Consider the following 21,077-nt stretch of genomic DNA (forward strand, 5'->3'; position numbering starts at 1 on the left):
CACCTTGCTCAGATCCTTCAAGACCAAGGCATCCGCCATGTGTGTGGTTTGGCTGATGATTCCTGTGTGAGCCCAGAGCAGCCACTAGGTTGTGAACAAAGTGGGCAGGGAGGATGGGATCTCCTGGAACATGACAGCAGCCCCCTGAGGAGCCCAAGACATGGCAGCAAGGGAGACTGTACATTGGAACAGGGCTCAACGTCTGTGCGGCTCTCAGAGGGGCTTCGCTGCAGGTTTAGCTTGAGTCACAGCAATGCTGCTTCCTAGCTATGGATTTGCCTGCACGAGACAGACACTGAATGGTTCAACCCTTCCCATCACCCTCTGCACTTGGCCAGCCAGGTGGTCCTTGCACCAGCTTTGTTCTTAATTTCTCTTCATGTTACTACCATTTTCCTTTCTTTCAAAAAAAAAAATCTTAAAGTGACATTAATTCACCCAGCCAGCATGGCTCAGTGGTTGAGCATCAGCCAATGAACCAGGAGATCACAGTTTGATTCTAGTCAGAGCACATACCTGGGTTGCAAGCTCTATCCCCAGTGTGGGGAGGGCAAGAGGCAGCTGATCAATGATTCTCTCTCATCATTGATGTTTCTCTCTCTCTCTCTCTCCCTCTCTCTCTCTCTCTCTCAAATCAATAAAAATACATAAAATAAAATGACATCAGTTCAATACATCTAGGAGATTCCTATAAAAAAGGAGTACACATGGGCCCGCCTTTCCCTCCCCACCGCATCCCCAGTCACCTCCATGGAGGTCCCGCACCCGCCCACTGCAAACATCTCTTATGTGAATGTGAGTACACGTGCACCTGTTTTGTAAACATGTTCTGCGTATTGTTATGAGATCTGCGCTTTACTTCCCAGGGAGATGTGACAGTTTCTCAGGTCCACACAGGTGGCAATGCCTCGTTCTTGACGGCAGTTGCTGGGCATCTCACGGAGGGGTTGGCAAAGCTCAGGCCACTTTGCCCTTTAGTTTTGTCTGAGTTTTTGCCCAGCCACCACTCCCTGGGCTTGAGTCATCAGAAGTACATCTGGAGGATTTTTCTGAAAGCCCCTCTCATTTTTATAGATTTCACAAATGGCATTTTTTTTTTTTTAAGATTCACAAATCTACAGTCTCGCCAATAATGTTGAAGAATTATCTTTTCTTTGAGTCTTCATTGACACAAATCGCTCTCTTTTATTAGTTTTCAGAAGGTATTTTGTGTTTTAATTTGTACTTCCCTAATTACTCATGAATCTTCTTGCATGTATAGGCATAGTTTTATTTCCAGGAGCTGCTGATTCATGTCACTGTGCATTTTCTATTGTGTTGGTTATCATTTTTGTGGGCTATTTGTAGTTGTTCTTTATATAATCGAGATATTAATGCTATAAATATTGTTAATCTTTTTTTCCCTTAGTCTACCACTTGCCTTGCAACTGCTTATGTTATCTTTTTCTTTTTAGAGCTTTTGTATTATAATTAATGAGGCCAGTCAACCAATGCATCAATCTTTTCTTTAATTGTTCTTGGGTTTCTGGTTCCATTACAAAATGCATCTCCAATTCCAAAGATTATGTGAACCTGTATGTATAAAATTCTTTATTTTCCTGATGTTGTCAGAACTTTTATCTTTCTATTAAAGAGCTCAGCTCTTTGATCCATCTGACATTTGTTTTTTTATTGTCCTATGAGATATGGTCTACCAACTTTTAATTTATGATAATATACGTTATTTTGTATCTTCATATGACTCCTTATATTCCTTTGGAAAAGAACATTATAAAGAGATAACTAAAAATCATCTTTACACCCCACCCAAGGCCTTCACCACCTTATTGTCTGTGCCCATAGGTAATGCATAGATACATATAAGATATTTGTTTCTAGGTCGGGGGTGGGAACCAGTGGAGGGGGGCAATAAGGAGGAGGAAAGAGGACATCTGTAATACTAAGATTTTAAAAAATGAATACAAAATAAAAACATAAATAAATAAAAATCACCTTTACAATGGTATCACTACCATTACTACCAAGAGAGATAGACTCTTAATGGGTTTGTGCTCACAGCCCCCTCAAGGCCCCTATTGTCCATGACTTTGGGTTCCCCTGGTCTCGCCAACCACACCCATGTGAAAGGTAAACCAGAGTCACCTAGCCACACTTTCACTGTTCCTGCACTAGCATTCTGGACAGTTCTGGACACCGTTCATTGAATCCCCACAGATAGTTGTCAAAACAGAGAAAGGTAAGTAAAATTCACCATTTCTAATCTTAAACACACAATCTAAATATGCAAGACAATGAACCACCTAAAACACAGGGAAAAGATGCATTGTGAGGATATGAATATATGTCCAAAGCAAGGAATAGACAGGCTTCAGGTAGGAGTTGGTGAACGATGAGGAGAAGGGGAAATAGGCTATGGGTGGATCAGTAATGAGAATGGCATGGACAACTGTCTAAGCCCACGTAGGGGACATTTGAGCACAGAAGTAGAAAGAGAATTGGGAGGCTCCTGTCCACCTGTCTCTGCCTTTATTGTAGGGGTTTCAAGAAGTCATCCTGGTGGGCAGGGAAAGGTGGTTAGTAAGGCTGACAAGAGATCAGATCCTTCCAGTAAGTGGGGAATTAAACTGGATCTACAACAGCATTATTCTTCCCATTCATTTTTTATTGATAAATGTGAGTTGAGCTTCATATTGGCCCTGAGATGGTTTTCTTGGACTCAGAAGATTAGCCCCCAGCGCATAGAGAATGTACCCACCCACCCCTGTAATCAGCTCCAAGCGACTATAACTAATCCATCATCTGTGGCCAGCAAGTCTGACTCCTAAGCATTGATGTGAAGTTAATTAGACAAACATCGTATGCTAAAGTCCAATTGATTATGAAGACACCATAAAGAGGATTGAACATCACGGCGTGTACTGGAAACCCTGTATTATACCTTGAATGCGCCTGCTCACTCTCAGAAACCCTGTGGAGTCATCAACTAGACAATTAGCATTCAGGAGCATCTATGGCCTATTTTTATCACTGCTGACTTAATAAGACAGTTATTGTTCTCTCTGTTAATATCTATCGATTAGAGTTTAAGGCTGGGCATCAGGCGTATATGCACTGGGCTAACTACAGGGTCAGTTAGCATGTTTCCTGTGAGTGGACTCACTCTTCCTTCTTTGGGCTGGAAGGAGAGGTGCTCTGCCTGAGGGAGAGCTAGACTGAGAGCATCAGCCTCATACAGGAGGGATTGCAGAGTGAGGGGCTCACAAACCCTCTGGATAGGTCCAATACTGGCTACAGTTAGGAACATGTGAGCCAAGCAGTGCAGTGAGAATGGATGCGATGAAGAGCCTGCTCCTCAGGAGTTAGGGGAGCAACATCAGAGCTGGGCTATGATTATGAAAACCAGCTGAGGCCTGGGGCAATAGGCTGCAGTCACCTGTCTCTCCAGTGGAAGGACTGGAAGACCCTGGGCACAAAGACCCTGCTCAGACGAAGCCGCTGGAACCAAGCAGAGCCTGAAAGTGCATGTACACCTTGTCAGAAGACATGAGACTTGCCTTAACATTTTGAGGTGCTTGCTTTAGCCTCCCTGCCTTACCATCATGAGCTTTTGAAAGAAGGAGCCTATGCTTGTTCCTCACCACCCACAGAGACTGACACAATGTTTTCACCATCATAGGAACTCAAAGAGTACTTGTGGCCCAGCCCGCTGGACTCAGAGATTGAGTGTCGACCTATGAACTAGGAGGTCATGGTTTGATTCCCGGTCAGGGCACATGCTTGGGTTGCAGGCTCGATCCCCATTAGGGGTGGTGCAGGAGGCAGCTGATCAATGATTCTCTCTCATCATTGCTGTTTCTCTCTTTTTCCCTCTTCCTTCCTCTCTGAAATTAATAAAAATATATTTTAAAAAAATATTTATGGAATGGATGAGAAAGGGAAGGTGGAAGAATGGAGAAGTAAAGGAGAAATTAAATGCAGAGCATAATTGTATAAACCCATGCCTATGAAATGTCCCGAGTGGGCAAAGTCACTGAGACAGAATGGGGATTGGTAGTTGCCAGAGGCAAGGCGGAAATAGGGAGTGACTGCTCATGGACACAAGGTTCCTTTTGGGGGGATGAAATGTTCTGGAATTAGGCAGTGGTAATGGCTGCACAACCTTGGGAATGTGCTGAAAACTACTGAATTGTACACTTTTAAAGGGTGAGTTTTATGGTATGTGAATTATATCTCAATAAAAATAATTACATTTGAGAAAAAAAAAAAGCTGAATGTGTGAATATCAAGCAAGGCACTTCAGAATAAACATTACACAAACCAAAGGCTATTCTGGGAAGCCGAAAGTCTCAAACAATGAAACAAGACAAAATAAGACTAGAGCAGCCGCGTCGCCCCGCCCCCTTTTGTAGGTTTCACTATACCAATGCAGCAATGGAACCAGGGTCCGAGGAGGTGGGTAGCAAGCTGATAAAGATGTATTATTGTTTCCAAGTTAACGTTTCCAAAAAATGGCCACCCTCCCAGCAGCAAAGGAAAGAATACAATACCACAGTCAGTATTAGAAGTAGGTTCTAGGCTCACTCAGCTCCTTATCTATAACTGAAGAAAATAATAACTGTCAAACCACTCCCCCTGGAATCTGGTGAATGATTAATGGAGGTACCTCCTGGGAAAATGCTCTGTTAATTCTAAAAGGTAAGAAATCAGGCCCTAGCCGGTTTGCCTCAATGGACAGAATGAAGGCCTGAAGACTGAAGAGTCCTGGGTTCCATTCTGGTCAAGGGCACAAGCCCAGATGTCAGGTACAACCCCCAGTGGGGGGTGTGAAGGAAGCAGCTGATCAATAATTCTCGCTCATCATTGATGTTTCTATCTCTCTCTCCCTCTCCTTTCCTCTCTGACATAACTAAAATATATGTTTAAAAAAAATAAAAAAATGTAAGAAATCAAAGTTGGTGTTTGTAGGTGGAGAGAAAGCAAGAAAGGTAATGTCACCTGGAAAAGCTGATTTACCCAGGGTCAGCTCTCTGGAGTCCCAGGACTGGAAAAGGAGGGGTGAGGGTCTCGCCAGGTCCCCTCCCAGTTCCTCCCAGTCCCTCCCACAGCCGGTATGCAAACAGGGTCCCGGATGCAGATGGGCAACCGGTGCCCGGGGCAGAGCCGCAGCCAGCTTCCCGGGCCTGTCTGGGATCCGAGCTGCTTTTTACGAGCCCTCCCTGTTATTACCACCTATTTCTTTTTATGCCGCTTCCAAAACACCGCCATTAATCTTTTGCACTCCCTGAAGGCAAAACACAGGTAATTGGATTTATCTGGTTTGAGAATTTGTTAGGTTCCTTTGCAAAATAAATAAATAACTGACCTCAAAAGCCAGGAGAGCCTTCTGGACCCCGTGCTGTCAGGACGCGGCCTGTGCCCGCAGGAGCCTGGCAGGGCCCGCCTCATTAATCTCGCCTATCTCCTCCCTGCACCTTCTCCCTCCTGTCTCCCCGCTGCTCTCTCCGCTCAGTTCACTGGGGCCTGATTTAAGAATTGTTTCTACTCTGACCCTCTGGGCTCCAGAAGCTGCTCACTGTGTATGGTGTTCCCTGAGGTTGCTTCTCACCGAGATGTGGCTGTCTCTCCCATCATCTGTTTTCTTTCTCTCATCTCCCTCCACCAAGGCTGTTTTCTCTCCTCATTTCAGCGTGCGAGGCTGTTTAAAACTTCATCAGCCTTGAAGCATCCAGTTTCTCATGCCCCTTTCTCTTCAGCTTGTGTATGTTCAACGCGTATTGATTCTGAAAGCAGGGATGACCATATAAATGGAGCTGCCCTCGGTGTGTTCTTCTGTGGCAGGGTTGGACTACCAAGGTGAGCAAATTAGATAGCACCATGTTTGCCTTATTCCTTCAACCCCTGTGTGGTCAATCTGTAGAAAGCACCCCCTGGGGACCTGCTCAGCCTACACCTGCCAGCTATAATAATAAAAGGGTAATATGCTAATTAGACTGGACGTCCTTCGGGACATCCTTCTGGATGAAGCCAGGGTTGGAGTGAAGCCTAGGTCCTGGGTGTCTGCTGGTGGATGGAGGGAAGCTGGTGCTGGCAGCAAGGGGGGGAAGGGTGAAAGGAAGGCCTACTCTTGCATGAATTTTCATGCATGGAGCCTCTAGTTCTCTAATAAACTTGACCACCTCCACTCCCTCTCTTCCATCCACAGCAGTAAACTGCCTTTATGTCATGGGGCCTGTGTACATTAGATTGGCCAACACAACAGCAACTGCCCACCAGTACCTTGTGATGGAGACTGCCTCCCACGTCGAAGGCTGACAATGCCAGAAAACTCATTTTCTCATCCCACTTTTCCAGGTAACATCTGAATGTTTAAAGGCAACCCTGGCCCATGACACCACAAGGGACTCTACTGAGAGTGAACTTCTAGGAAATATTCTCAAAGGAGACACCCACAAGCTCAGGATGACTCCTCTTAGGACTTCGTTCTACGCGAGGGTGGTGCCTGGAGCTGTGGCAGCCACGTTGTAGCCTTACAAGACAATGGCCTTGGCACTTAGCTCATAGAAACCAACCCTGAGATTGCCTCCCTTCAGTATCCTTATTGAGATGATCAATATTATCACTTTGGGCATTATGTTTTAGTACTTAGAGCTGAAAGCATCTTGATACAAGATCCCCTCCCCCCTCCAACCCTGGCTTGGTTACACTAGTAGACACTCAACCCAAGCTGGGACTGTCAAATTCTATCTCCTGCAACTTCTCAAATGGGAAACAAGAGATGCTAGACAATCTGAGGAGACACTCTTGACCTGAGTTGAGAAACTGTGAACTCAGAATATGCAGAATGGCCACTTGATTCCTTGTGGAAATGGAAAGCAGACGGTTAAAGGAACACAGAAAGGGGACACTCAGGATAAGTAGGAATAAGAGACCCTGTGACTGCCTAGTCCCTCTTCTCTCAGAAGCCAAAGTTCTCTCCTCTTGAATTCCATGCTCCTTATTTGTTTCTGTAAATACTTTGAATGGGTTTTTGTAAGACTTACCAAAAAAGACCAAGGCAGAAAATTATGTTGTACTCAGAAATATAGATACAGAGACTAATGAGGTATTTTCGCTGCCTCCCAGGAACTCAAATCCTATAAATGCTCTTAGAGAAATTGACAGACTCTGTTCCAGTTAGCAGCATACAAGTGATGGTTTTATTCCCTCTGCATGCTCTGCAGAAAACACAGATACAATATTTCCAAACAAGGGTGCAGAGAACTAGTTTCAGTTGCATGAAAATTAGATTGTTGGGTATATGTCTCAGCAGTCCTATTTCTTGTGGCTGGGTAGAAATTTATATTCTAAAAGAAAATTCTTCCTGGGTCGCTATGATTGCCCATTAGGCTTGGAAAACAGTAAGATAAAAAACAGACCGATAAAAATCAGAAAACATGAACAGAGGACATGACATTTGAGAGGAAGTAACAGAGGAAGATGAGTAGGCCCTGCCATGTGTACACAGAGTTTGGAAACAAACTTCCCAGGGAGAGAAAGAGCAAACCTCTACAGAAAAAGAAGTTCTTTATATGCATTATTATTGCTGCCTTTGTTGTGATCACACATATATAAATGTCTGATTATACCTACTTACACAATCAGGGTAGAGATAAGGACAGAGAGATAGATTCAATCTACCTGCTACTTGTCAAGAAGACTACTGATAAGAGGCACTGTTAGCATAGCATCTGAGCAGGTACTTGAGACAATTAAATGGAAATCCTATTCCTGCCCTCAAGAAACCAACATCCATTGAATAAAATTTAAAAAAAAGAAAAGAAAATGTGTGCGCATGTGCATTTGTGAGAGAAACAGAGAGAAATACACGATCTATAATAATGAAAGCGTAATATGCTAATTAGACTGGATGACCTTCCAGAGGACACCAGGTCTGCAAGGGAAGCCCAGGTCCTGGGTGCCAGAGGGAAGCTGGTGCCAGCAGCCAGAGGAAGAAAGTCCTACTCTTGCAAGAATTTCATGCATCGGGGCTCTAGTAAGCTAATAATTCAATTACCAAAGAGCAAGCTGTACCTGTAAATACAGACAAACGGAGATGCAGGTTGACTAAAACCAGCTTGAGTTACACAAAGCTTCCCAAGAGTCCTGGTCCATGATTCTACTCTCTAAAGATCTTCTTTTAAAACTCTTTTTGGTACACCGGATAGACTGGAGACAAGTACCCACAGTATTTGTCTGACAAACTCTTAATCTAGGTTGGTGATTTTTTTCTTTTAACATTACAAATATTCCATTCCACTTTTTTTGTTTGTTTTTGTTTTTGTGCTTGGATAGTTTCTGAAGAGAAGTCTGATATGCTTCTTATGCTTGCTCCTCTTTCCCCAGCTCTGGCTTCTTTCAGTAATTTTTATCTTTGCATTTGAATTTTTTTCAGTTTCAATATCATATGCTTAGGTGTTGTGTGTGTATATGTTTTATTCTTTCTTTCTTTTTTTTTTTTTTTGTGTGTGTGTGTGTGTGTGTCTACCTTCCTAGTCTCCCATGAGCTTCTTGGATTGTGGTTTGGTACCTGACATTAATCTGGAGAAATTCTCAGTCAGTATTGTTTCAAATATTTCTTCTACTCCTTTTTGTAACTTCTGGCTTCCCATTACATGTAATATCACACCTTTCGTATTTCTCCACAGCTATTCAATATTATCTTTCTGTGCTTTTTTCCCCGGTACTTTTTTTTCTTTTTCAGTTTGGGAAGTTTCTATTGACATATCATCAAACTCACGGATTCTTCCAACTCTGATGTCCAGTCTACTAATAAACCCATCCATCAAAAGCATTCTTCATTTCTGCAATAATTTTTACAGCATTTATTTTTTATTCTCTTAGAATTTTCATTTGTCTTCTTATAATACCCATCTGTTCCTGTTATCCATTTTGTTTTCTATTAGAACTCTTAGCATACTCATCATAGTGATTTGATTTTATTATTATCCAAGGAGGTGGTTTTTATTGATTTTTTTAGAGAGGGGAGCAATTGACAAGATACAACATCCCTTTGTGACCAAACCATTCAACAAAATGGATATAGAAAGTACCTCTACATAATTATGTCCATATATGACAAACCCTCAGTTAATATCATACTCAATGGTAAAAAACTGAAAGCTTTTCCTCTAAGATTTGGAGCAAGACACTCCACTTTTAGTCAACATGCTGGAAGTCCTAGCCAGAGTGGTAATCAGGCAAGAGAAAGAACTAAAAGGCATCCCTATTGGTTATAAAATAAAATGATCACTGTTTACAGATGACATGATTCTATATACAGAAAACCCTAAAGATTCCACACACAAACTATTAGAAACAATAAACAAATACTGTAAAGTTGCAGGATATAAAATTAATGTACAAAAATCTGTTGAATTCTTATATACTACTAATAAAATATCAGAAAAATAAAAACAATTCCATTTGCAATTATAAAAAAAATACATTTCTAGGAATAAACTTAACAAGAAAGGTGAACTTTGACGACACTTTTCGAAGTGAAATAAGCTAGTCATGAAAGGACAAATTCTCTATGATACCATTTATATGAGGTTCTGAGGGTAGTCACATTCATAGAGAAAGAGAGAACGGTATTTGCCAGAGGCTGTGAGTAGAAATGGGAGTTAGTGTTTAATGAGGACAGAGTTTCTGTTTGGAAAGATGAAAAAGCTCTGCAGATGAATGGTGGCTGTTGCTTCACATAATGGGAATAAATTTAATGCAACAGAACTGTACAGTTAAAATGGCTAAAATGATAAATTTAGTGTTATGTATATTTTCCCACAATTTAAAAAAAAAGGGGGCTTGGAGAAACTATTTGAGTGTGATAAATACTAGTATGTTCCATACCTTGTCAAATGGAATCTATATGGATGAATACAAATGGTCAAATTTGTCAAAAAGAACATTTAATATGATGCATTTTAATTTAAGGTAATGTTCTCCCCCACCTCCCTTATTCTCACTTGCTCTCTCCTTTCCTCCTCTATTTCCTGAGCTCTGGGCCATTTATTCTGCTAACACATTCAATATATATGACTGTATAAAGAGGAAGATTAAGTCAACTTTATAACTTTCACTGCCTACGATAGTTCTTGGCATATAGTGGGCAGTCTAAGCTGCTTGCTTAAATAGTGAATCCAATAACATATTTAAAACAAATAATGCTACTGTTCATTGTGAGCTCGTTATGTGTGAGAATCCTATATAATAAAAACCTAATATGCAAATCAACTGAACAGTGGAATGATGGGTGGCACGACCTGTCCCTATGACACACAGTGACCACCAGGGGGCAAACACTGAACGCAGGAGGTGCCCCCAGCTCATAGGCTCCAGGCCAGCCAAGGCAGGTGCCAGGAGCCCCTGACACCCAATGGACCTGCTGGTCGCCCCATAGATCAGCCCTGATTGCCAGCCAGGTCTAGGGACACTACCCATACAAAATTTTTTTGCACCAGGCCTCTAGTTTAATATAAACTCTTAGAAATTCAATGCTCTGTATTCCTCCCCAACAACCAGTGGAGTGGCTATATAGTCACTATGTTTTTAAATCAGAAAACTGAGGCAGAGAAACTTAATTACTAGTCCAACCACATGCTGCCTAAAAGTGCTAGAGCTGGGATTTGAAGTGAGCTTTTTTTCATTTTTTTAACTACAAAATCTTAACCTGTTAGCCTCTTTATGGAAATTATATTTTATCTCATATAACACCTAAGCACCCATTGATTAAGCTATTATAAAATGGAGCACATAATCACAAATATCCTATAAACTATTCCCATTGCCCAGTACTTTGGGATACATGCTGCTGAGACATACTAAGGGCCACCACAGTGAGAGCTTAGCGCAAAGGCAGTGGTGATGGCCAGAAAAATGGGTCATAAATCCCTTCATTCTGATATGCCCTCTGCCATGTCAGGAGTTATCACACTGACTTTTTCCATCCTCTAAAGTTTGCGGATAAACTTTCAGAATATGTCATCCCACACTTTGTAACCTTGATTAAAAGGGGAGAGGTAGGCATAGCTCCCTTGCAACTGCTCAGAATCTCCTGGCTTGAAGACTACTGTAAAATTCGCAAATACTGCAATTATAATAAGCAAGAGAAGACAGGACAAGTTAAATACCAAGTATCTAGGGAAAGATCATTATCTCAGCCAGGATTTAAATGCCAGAATCTCTAGTTGTAATTGCAGAGGATACCCAGTTGCTTCCAAATGGGCGAGAATATCTTAATTAGAAAAATGTACATACCTGTGGGGTGGGAGGACAGGGAGATAGGGGTCAGGGGTAGGCATGCATCTTTTCAGCAAACTCAGAGCACCTGCTGCGTGTTAGGTAATGTATTGGGCACTGGTGACACACGCATGAAGAGAGCATATTGCCACAGTTAGCAAAAGATAGGCAGGAAATGGAAACAACAATGGGAAGAGGAAGAGTTGGAGAGAGATGAGAGAGAGAGAGAGAGAGAGAGAGAGAGAGAGAGAGAGAGAGAGAGAGACGCATAGAAAGCACATGACAATAGAAAGTTGAACAGTATTATTTCCTCTTGCCCTATGGCACCTTTTAGTCAAGGGCCTCAATGTGAGCACTGCCACTCCAATAAAACACCTTACCAATCCAATCCCCTGAGCAACAGAGGCTGCCTCCTCTTTTTACCCATCAATGGGAATTAAAACAGCAAGCAAGAGACCTTTTGTAAGTGATGACATCAACCAAAAAAAAAAAAAAAAAAAAAAAAGTCAATGGGACAAATACGTGGCATGGAAAGTCATGTTTCTGAGAAAGATTGAGAATAAACAGTTTCTTTGAAGAAGGGCAAGGGTGCTTGGACTAGACCTGAGGAGAGGTGGTTTCCAAAAAGGACCTCCAGGTGAGCAGGCAAACAGTAAGCACTGGGAAGTCAATGAACCAGTAGGCTGGGAAAAGTGGAATCAAGGATGGATGAGGTCTGTTGGAGTGTCAGGACAAGGCAATACTCGCAATCACCGGGGCCTATGGTAGATTCACCAGAGAGCAGGAAGGATTGGACTAGCTCCAAGTGACAAGGAGAGGGTTTCTAATTGTGGGGCAAATGGGAATCAAGGCTCAGAAAGGGCCATGTCATGTCCCAGCAGCAAGGGAGCCCTGCACCTTAAATTGCTCTTTGCTTTGACTTAAGATGGGCACTAGGCACCTGTGCATGGGGGATCCTGCAACCTGGATGGTTGTGGATGAAGACATTCACACACCAGACACTCAGCAAGATGATTCTTGTCCAACACTTTCTTTCTGCTTTCCTTCCTTCTATTTAGCAATTCCACTTTAGTCTATTTTTTTCCTCACACATACAAACTTTCCCCATCTCTTTCATTCCTTTGCCTTCCTTCATCTCTTAGCTGACATGTTGAGAAAATTTCTCTCCTACTCAGGTCTTTTCACTTTTGTCTTTCATTTCCTTTATCTACCTTCTTTTCTTCATTAATATTTATGAAAGTATCCCCAATCATCTGAGAAGTGGAATATGTACTTGAATCAAATGAAATGAGAGCTACACATCATAAAATTAAATTTGGCACAATAAAAACAATACAAATTCCAGAACTTTTAAAGTGTTCAGAAGTATATGAGAAAATGTTTCCATATTACCTTCCTCTAATTATGCCCACTTTTCTTCAGCATTCACGCTAAATAGAAAATTATCATATTCATTTTTCCTCTCTTTTGCATAATTACTTCTTCTACAACAATGCTGTTTTCTATTCTTCATTGCTAGTGTATAGCATCTTGGGTAATTATGAGTTAAATTATCTTCTGTGGGCTAGCCAGAAAACTTAACAACCACTTAAAAGATTCTTTGTTCTTATTATGCAATGGAAACTTAGTTAATCAAGATACCATAAATCTTCAGATTCACTGAAAATGTTTAATATTCAAAACTAATTTTCCAACATCTCATTGATCAGCACTTTTATGGGAAGCCAGATCAAGTTCTTCAGCATCTCTTTGATTAAAGCAAAATGTACCATTTGCAGGGAAGAGGAGACCAAAAGGGGTCACATGGTTTCCTAGGGCATGACTCAATAGTAAGGTGAGTAGAAGGTCTGTGGTTCTCTGTTTGCACAGCCTCCGTGGTTTAAATTAAAATCTGAATATAAGGATGGAGAGAGCGGGTTATCCAATGCCATGTATTTTAGAATGAAACAAAGTACTTTTCTCTTCATTTCATATGGCCCTCGTGATCACTCATTTCCTTGCAGTTCTCTTGGAAATCTTGTGGCATTCATTGGTGTTCTTGTCAACAAATTGGTTGCTTTGTCATGCTTTGCATGACCCTTGGAGATGCTGTGTGCGCTGTGGGAGGTCAAGTGACAGGAGAGGGCAGCCTTTCAGACAAGTTAAAAGCTAAGAGCACTGAGGATTGTGTTGGAGCACATGGGACCCCCAGTGGCTGTCACTCTGAGCCCTGCTAGCAATGTGCATGCTTCCCAGCCCAGCAGAGGAGCAGCTTTTATTCCTGAGTAGGTGAGGAGAATGAAGCACCCGGAAACACAGGAGGTTGCCTAAGACGGAACAATACACAGCTGACCTCAACCAATATGTGGATTTCCTGACCTTTGGTCAAATTTAGGTCCTGGGAAAGGGGGAGGGGGAGTTTAGTGGGGGCACTTTGGACTTTTCTGCTGCAGCACATGGAAGCTCTCTCTGTGCTCCATACCTGGGAGGGGTACCATGAAATGGAAAAGAAGGAACAAGGTCTTCCAGGAACAAACTCAGACTACGACACATCATAAACCTGTGGCCAGAGGCAGTGACTTAACTCTCCTAAACCTCAATCTCCTGGGCTGTTATTCGGGGTCATAATATTCTGAAAATCACTTGACACAGTAAGTAATTGATCTGTCATCTGACACATAGGAAAACACACATAATAGACTTTGTTTGCTTTCAAAGGTCCCCGCCCTGGCACATTTGGGAAAGGGTCTGCGGTGAGATGCTGTAGGGAGGGTGACATAGGCCCCACCCCTTCCCTCCTCTACCTTCTCCACCCATAAAATGCTCTCAGATGTAGGTGGGCCTGGTGCTGGGCTGCAGAGACATCACAGCTTCCATTTTCACTTGTTAGAAAAAGACACACCAGGGTACCAGCAGCTCCAGGAAGGTGTCATTCCCCGGAAGGTGGGAGGGGACAGAAAATGCACACTCCCCTCCCAACACCACTCCATGCAGACTCTCTCTCATTCACCCAAGCCCCACCCCAACACAAGCAGACTCCTGCAGGCAAAGTCGTCAACAAATGAACCAGCCTCAAATGATGTGCTGCTGTCTTGTCTAGATTTTCTTTTTTAATCAAAAAAGGTTAGCTCATAATTCCTAACTAAAAGGCAGTGCAATTCCTGCCAGCCCTAAAAATGTCTCAGACCATAATTCCTCTTATCTCATGACTGTGAACACTGCTTCCTGTTAATAAGTAATTTTAAAAGCCCTCCTTTGGGAAGATCAAAGAAGACGGATTTGGCTCCTCCTCTCTGCACCTCAGCTTGGACCCCACCAGATCCGGACCCCACGTTGACTCTCTCTGAGCCAGCCACACAGGGAGCACAGCAAGTGGGCCAAGGGCACAATCCCCTTTTAGACTCTGAAAGGAAGGGAAATGAGAGCGATAACTGCATTGAACCCAAGGGCCAAATTTAGTGAAAGGCCCCAAAAATGAACAAAATGGCTTAGATAAGAGCTGCTGAGTTTTCCAGAGCAATTAGACAGCCAGGAAGCACGCATCTTGGATGCTTTAAAGCTTCACCTCCCATCCCCTGCAGTGTGTGGCATGGTCAGGTGCATTGGGGGAGCAGACGCATCCCTACCATCAGTTACCTAAGGGAGCCCCCTGGATTTTCAGCCATGCCCACCCCTGACACACCAGGCAGCAAGGCTGGGCATCCTGTCTGCCCTGCTGCCTCCTTGCCTTGAGTATCTTCTCGCATCTGAAGCAAGGCAACCCTCCCAATATTTGACAGCCTCACTTCCAAATATGTGACTCTACTGCTGCCCACTAGGTTCCTCTCAACTCCACTGCCCTGCTCCTTGCCTTGCCCTGGGAGATAGCAAAGCCTTTTGCATGGTTTCTGGGCTGGTTGCAACCAATGGGGGAGTCAACTGTCCCCTCTGGCAAATGATTTAAGTGCCACCCAAAAATCCCTCAGGCCTCCAAGCTCTCTCACCAACCGCTGTGCTTGAATGTCCCGGCATCGTGTTTTGAAGAACATGAAACCCTTCAGATATGAACAGGTCATTGTTGCAGAGGCAATCAGACATCAGAAGAAACTGAGTCACATTAAGATGGATGAAAACATTTGACCCAATCGATTATTTTAATCCTTAGTAGCCACCCCAGTGCCTGTGCTCAGCACATAAGACATGGCTCCTAAGCCCAGGAGCTCACCGCCTAACCACGGCCACACATGAGTGGCAGGTTCACAGGTTGCATCTGTTGGAAATGAGCTATGCAGCAAGAGCTACTAGAATTCAGATGGGGATAATTCTTGACCACAGGCAGGAAGCAGGATGCTGAGTGGAATGAGGAAGAGACAGGTACATTATAAAGGTGTGTATATGTATGTGGGTGGGGATTGGGAAAGGTAGGGGCATTAGGAGGAGCAGAAGGCAGAGCAGACAAATGCCGCAGGTGGTGATTGAGGAGTGCCATGAAGCACAGTGACATCTTGCACTTATACGATGCCTTATCGCTCACAGAAAACTGCCATATACTTCATCGCACCTGATGTCAGTCTGGGGAGATACTGTGCCCACATGTTTGCAATAGAACCTAAGCACTCAAAACCATGCTGTTATTTAGTGGTAGAATAAGAATCAAACCCAGGTGTTCAGGTCGCTGAGCCCAGTGCCCTTCCTAGAGTGCCAATGCAGCCCATGACTGGTAGGTACCATGTTTCCCCGAAAATAAGACATCTTCTGAAACTAAGACCTAGCACAACTTTGGGAGAAAAAATTAATATAAGACACTGTCTTATTTTCAGGAAAACAGGGTATGTACAGGCACAGAGGAGACACGTATGTGGGGGTAGGTCCTCTGGAGACCAGCCTTGCTCAGGTGCTCTGGGGCAGAAAAGGGCTTTAAGGCAGTGGGTCTCGACTCTGGCTCCATATTAAACACACAGGAAGGAGCTGTTAAATGCCCACACCCGTGCCCCCTCCAGAGCTTTGATTCCATTGGCAAGGAGCCCAGCAGTGACATATGCAGCCAGGCCAGCGGCACCAAGAGCAAAGCCTTTGCACTTCTCCAACTCCTCGCTGGACTTCGGCAACTTAAGCACTAACATGCAAAGTCCCTCAATGGTTTTGAATAACCTATTGCCTTGTCTGAATTCTCTCATTTAGCCCAAAACAAAAGCCTCTGCTGGGGAGTGCAAAATACAGAGAAACACGCAGGCAAAGCACAGAAAGCTTTTTGCCCCACTGCATCGGCAAAATCCTGCTGCTCAGATTAGTCCCCAGCGGTAGGTAACCCTCAGATACTTGGTTCTGAAGGGATTAGCTCCTCCGATTCCTAATGAAAATTCAGGGGCATTCTAGAGATTTGAAAGCATAACAACTCCACATCAGCAAAGCTGGATCGGCAAAACTGATTATCCCGCCATATGAAAAATTAAAACAACAACAGTTTGTTCCATTTATGGGAACAGTTACAGCAACAACTGCTGTCTCTGTCCTACCTCACACCCCTCAAAGTGTACATGATGTGATCCCAGTGAGGAAGGAAAGCTAATGAGAGGAGACTGAGGCCCACAAGGAAGGCACATCCCACCATCATCTGTGCAACTGAGGTAGACACTATAGTGGGCCACCCTGAGCATCCGGGCTCCTTCCGACGTGGCTATGATTTAGACCCAGGACTCCACAGACCTGTCAAAGCTAAGCTCTGACCATTTTAACCTGACAGCAGATAATTGTAATGAAATTATTCTGGCCAAGAGGGCCCATTTGTAATAATGAATTCAAATCAGATTCATAGAAGCCATAACTCAGACATAGTGAATACCACCACCATTTCCATATCCTTTCTCTTCCAAGGAGGCAAGCTAACTCAATATTCAAATAATTATTTTTTTACTTCCCCAGTAGCCTTTTGAAGTAATTATGGAAAAGATAATATGGCCTCACTTAGATCAAATGAGTTTCACCCACGTCCAGAACTTCAGTTGGCTAACATCCTTCAATGCAAACAAAGACCTAGCACATGAAAATCAATGTCTCCAAGGAAGAAAATCATCCTTCTCTAAGCCAGGCAATTTCTCATGGGGAAATTCAATGAGGGACCCAGCTCTCTCCATCGCTTTGCTTACCCTACTCTGCCCTTGGCCTTCAATGTGACTGTTGGAGATGGAGACACATGCTCAGAATTCTTTGATCCACCACAGCCACATTTGAAAAGACTTGCTGTGGCTGATGGTGTGGGAATCATTCAATGCCTTTTTAATACATTCTGATGAATTGGGACCACTAAATTCCCAAACACTTGCCTCCTCCCAGTGGGACATCTGTAAGGAGACTAGAGTGACCATACTCAAGAATGGCATTGCTTTAAAAGCATCACCCAATAGAAAATAAAGCATGGCCTTTATCTGGGTTGAAGCCATGAACTTCCAGAGACTGGGGGCAAGGATTCTCCCTCTGAATTTTGACAAATAAGTTCTTCTCCCAGATGGAAACACAGCCTTTCGCCAACAAGCCAGCAGAGCAGAGAGAACAAAAGGAGAGAGGTGGAGACCCCCAGAAATGTGCAGGGGATATGTATGTTGCTGTAAGAAACACTGTGCTAGTAGTGAAATCAAAACTTAAGATAGCAGGGAATGATAAAAATTAAAGTGGTAAAGGCAAAACAGAAGAAAGTACATTATGATTCATTATTATTTCGCCTTTTTTGGGGCGGGGGGAGGACAAACATTTAAAATAGAGACATCTCCTAAAACTGAAGAAGGTAATAAAAGAGAAGAAGCCAAGAGGTAAAAAAGAAGAAAAAAAAAATGGATAGAAAGAGATTAAAATGCTGTGGATAATGTGATGGATTTCTGCACCACAGGGCAACTTATACAGACAGGAGAGGCAAAACCCACAGAAGACATGTGCTCACTTTTTACAAAACAAAGCATGCAATCAGGTAACAGCAGTTATCCTTGAGCAGGGAAAAGCTTTTTGTGTCGTTGTTGTTTTCCCCCCCTTTAAACAAAGCACACAAAAGCAACTATTCAGCGCTGCCTTTTTTTTTTTTTCACTCCCATTCCCATTACCAAGCCCAGCTGCTAAACATCAGAATTGAAGATCATGAAAACAGGCCAGCAGCTAATAAAATCAAAGAAAATAAATATAAGGTAGACGGAAGCTGGCCCTCTGCTGGTGGCGAGGTCTTATTGCATCCTGGTGAGCGGAAAGTTCAAGTGTAACTTTTAGGGGAAGGAAGACGGCAGAGGATTCTGGAAGTCAGCACTGATGGCCAAGGAAGGCTGGCCCTCTTTGCCCCCGGAAGTAGATGAGAAGATAAGAAGAGACAGACGCGTGGCAGCGTCTACATAACTTCGCACCTGGCAACAGTTACCAGCATTCATTCCCTTGGTGAAGGTGCGTACATGGTGCTACTCAGAGCCATTGAGCCAATTGCTAATGAGCATCCTGAGAGCCATCTCCCGGGGAGGAGACTCCCCACGCTTTTTGGGGGGCAATCAAATAGGCAGATGGCACTCTACTCTGAGATGGACAGAAGGACGCCCAGTGACCAGGAGGTCTGGCTCTAGCCTTTTCTTTTCTCTCTCAGCCTGAGGCCCCTGAACTCCAGCAGCCAGGGTCCCGGGACCTATTCTCTAACTCACAAGAAAATGTAGCAGAGAACCACCCAAAGTGACAAGAATCCAACCTTGGCCTTTGGGCTGAGGGGGAAATCATTGCTGGCACTTCAAAAGGCCTTCCGTTCCTTCCCCGGGGAGAGGCTTGTCCAGAGGTAGCGAGAGTCCAACCAGGGGAGCTGAGAGAAGGACAGAAAGGACACCCCGCCCTCCTCCGTTCCTCTGAGCAGCCAGGCCTTTTGGCTGCAGAGCCTGGGACAGAATGTTTTATTCTTCCCTTGAACCGCCAAAGGCCCAGGCAGGGCAAACGCATTCACCCTGTGTACACTGCGAGCCCCAGTGAAGCCAGGACATCCCTGAATCTGTCTCCCAGGACCAGGGCTGCCTCATTAAAGGGATAAAAGATGGTATCTGCTGAGCTGGTGGAAAGTTGGGGCTGCATTTTTATGAAAGTCTCTGCCGCAGCAGGTCCGGTCCCCAAAGGTTCATATTCCGAGCGTCTCCATCCCTCTGCCTGGGGCATGCAAGCGGTTCTCTGTAACTCATTAAGGTAAAACAAAAAGCGTTCCGGTGGTGCTTTTTTGCACGGGAGTGATGTCCTTGCATAAAAGCTACATGTTTCCTCTCCTGGTCCTGAGCCGTCAAAGATAAAAAAAAAAAAAAAAATGCCCTCATCACTTATAATTGGGGCCCAGGAGCACCACACACCACACACCTCGCACCACGCACCACGCATGGCTGACATGGATGTCTGAGTCTTGAGCAGCCTCCCAGGGGGCCATGGCCCAGCAAGAGCAACTCCAGAGCCTGAGATTGCCGGTGTCTCTCTGAGCGGGGCCATCAGCCCATCCTGAGCACGGCCTGCCTCATTACACACCTGCTGGCAGGTGAGACAGCCACCAAGACACCCAGCCTTCTCAGACTAAACCCCCAGGGTGGCCATCCCAAGGCTCTCCATCCTTGCCTTGGCAAAAGTGCATCTAGTCACATCCCAGACTCCTAGCCACGACGGAGTCCCAAGCATGGACCTCTGTGTGCATTTCTAAGACCCAGGACCAGAGAAGCTCAAGCCAACGACACACCTGTCCAGGAGGAGTGTCAGGTGACACCATGTACAAGAGGTCCCCTCCCCTGCTCCTCCCAAGCCTTCCTCTCCCTTGCTCACTCACCCTTCATAGAACCACAGCCCAGAGGCTAAGACCCCCGCTGAAGTGCAGCTCCCTACCTGAGGGTGGCGCTCTCGCCCTGCCGGACCGTCACGTTGTCCATCGCTTTGGGGAAGGTGGCATCTCCGCTGCGCACCGGCACTCCTGTGGGCACAAGGAACAGCAGCCTGAGAGACACGACCACGAGGCACTTCCAGGGCAGGAACAGGTACCCACAGACCCCCATCCTCCTGGGCAGCCACAACTTCCCAGAACGCCGCCGGCCGCTGGGCAGGGTCCGGGGGGCCCCGCCCCACACACCGGCGGGTCTCAGGCAGCGGTGTGGGCAGAGGCAGGGCTGAGCGAGCCAGGCAGCGGCGCAGGGAGGGAGGAGGAGGAGGAGGAGGAGGAGGAGGAGGAGGAGGAGGAGGAGAAGCAGTGAGTCCAGCCTCTCCCTCCGGAGTCTAGTGGTTCTTCTGCCTAAGCTCTCCAGCCTGGCAGAACCAGATGCCCCTCCTGCATCTAAAAAAGAGCTTTCTTGACGCTCCCCGCTCCCCGGGGAGGCGGGAGGCAGCCTGGAAGGGAGAGCAGGAAGGAAGGTGCAGGGATGAAGGTCACCACAGGCTGCTCGTTCTCTGCCTCTCTCTCCGAGGAGATGCTACTTTACAATGCAGTGGGGCAGGCTCTGCAGAGGTCTGGCATCAAAAGTTTATAACCCAGAGAAGCCAGGCAAGTCTGGCAGAAAGGCGATGCCGTAAAATGCTGCTGCCTCGGAGAGAGGAGAAAACGCTTTATTGGATCGCACTGATGGGGAGCTGTGTTGGTCCACAGCCCAGGTCTCCTACGTGGTACCCAGAGGCGGTACAAAGTTCCAGGAGGGGACAGGAGGCGGGCTCGGGGATGGATCCTCCTAGAACCCCGGACCCTGTACTTTCTCCCGGTAGCCCAGAGAGCACTGGCCGCCAAGGGCCCCGCTGCCAGCCCGCTGAGCACACCTGCCAGGTGCAGACTCCGGCGCAGGGGAGCTGGGAGGGGCTGCGCCTCTCCTCCTCCAGCG

General features: G+C 45.0%; 1 protein-coding gene across 5 annotated transcripts in view; it reads right to left on the reverse strand.

The window, feature by feature from the left end:
• Positions 1-20,349, reverse strand: part of OPCML (opioid binding protein/cell adhesion molecule like) — a 445,601-nt gene extending 425,252 nt beyond the window's left edge. For 3 of the 5 annotated variants that reach the window (XM_084868338.1, XM_084868337.1, XM_084868339.1), the window contains exon 1: positions 20,101-20,345. In XM_084868338.1, coding sequence (XP_084724464.1) covers positions 20,101-20,267 — 167 coding nt within the window. In that variant the 5' untranslated portion in view covers positions 20,268-20,345. Of the gene's footprint in view, positions 1-20,100 lie in introns of all 5 variants that reach the window. The other 2 variants (XM_084868336.1, XM_084868335.1) reach the window with 1 other exon arrangement.
• Between the last annotated feature and the right edge of the window lie 728 nt (positions 20,350-21,077).

This window comes from Pipistrellus hanaki, assembly GCF_964339955.1.
Source record: "Pipistrellus hanaki genome assembly, chromosome: 19".
In the NCBI taxonomy this organism is placed as follows: domain Eukaryota; kingdom Metazoa; phylum Chordata; class Mammalia; order Chiroptera; family Vespertilionidae; genus Pipistrellus; species Pipistrellus hanaki.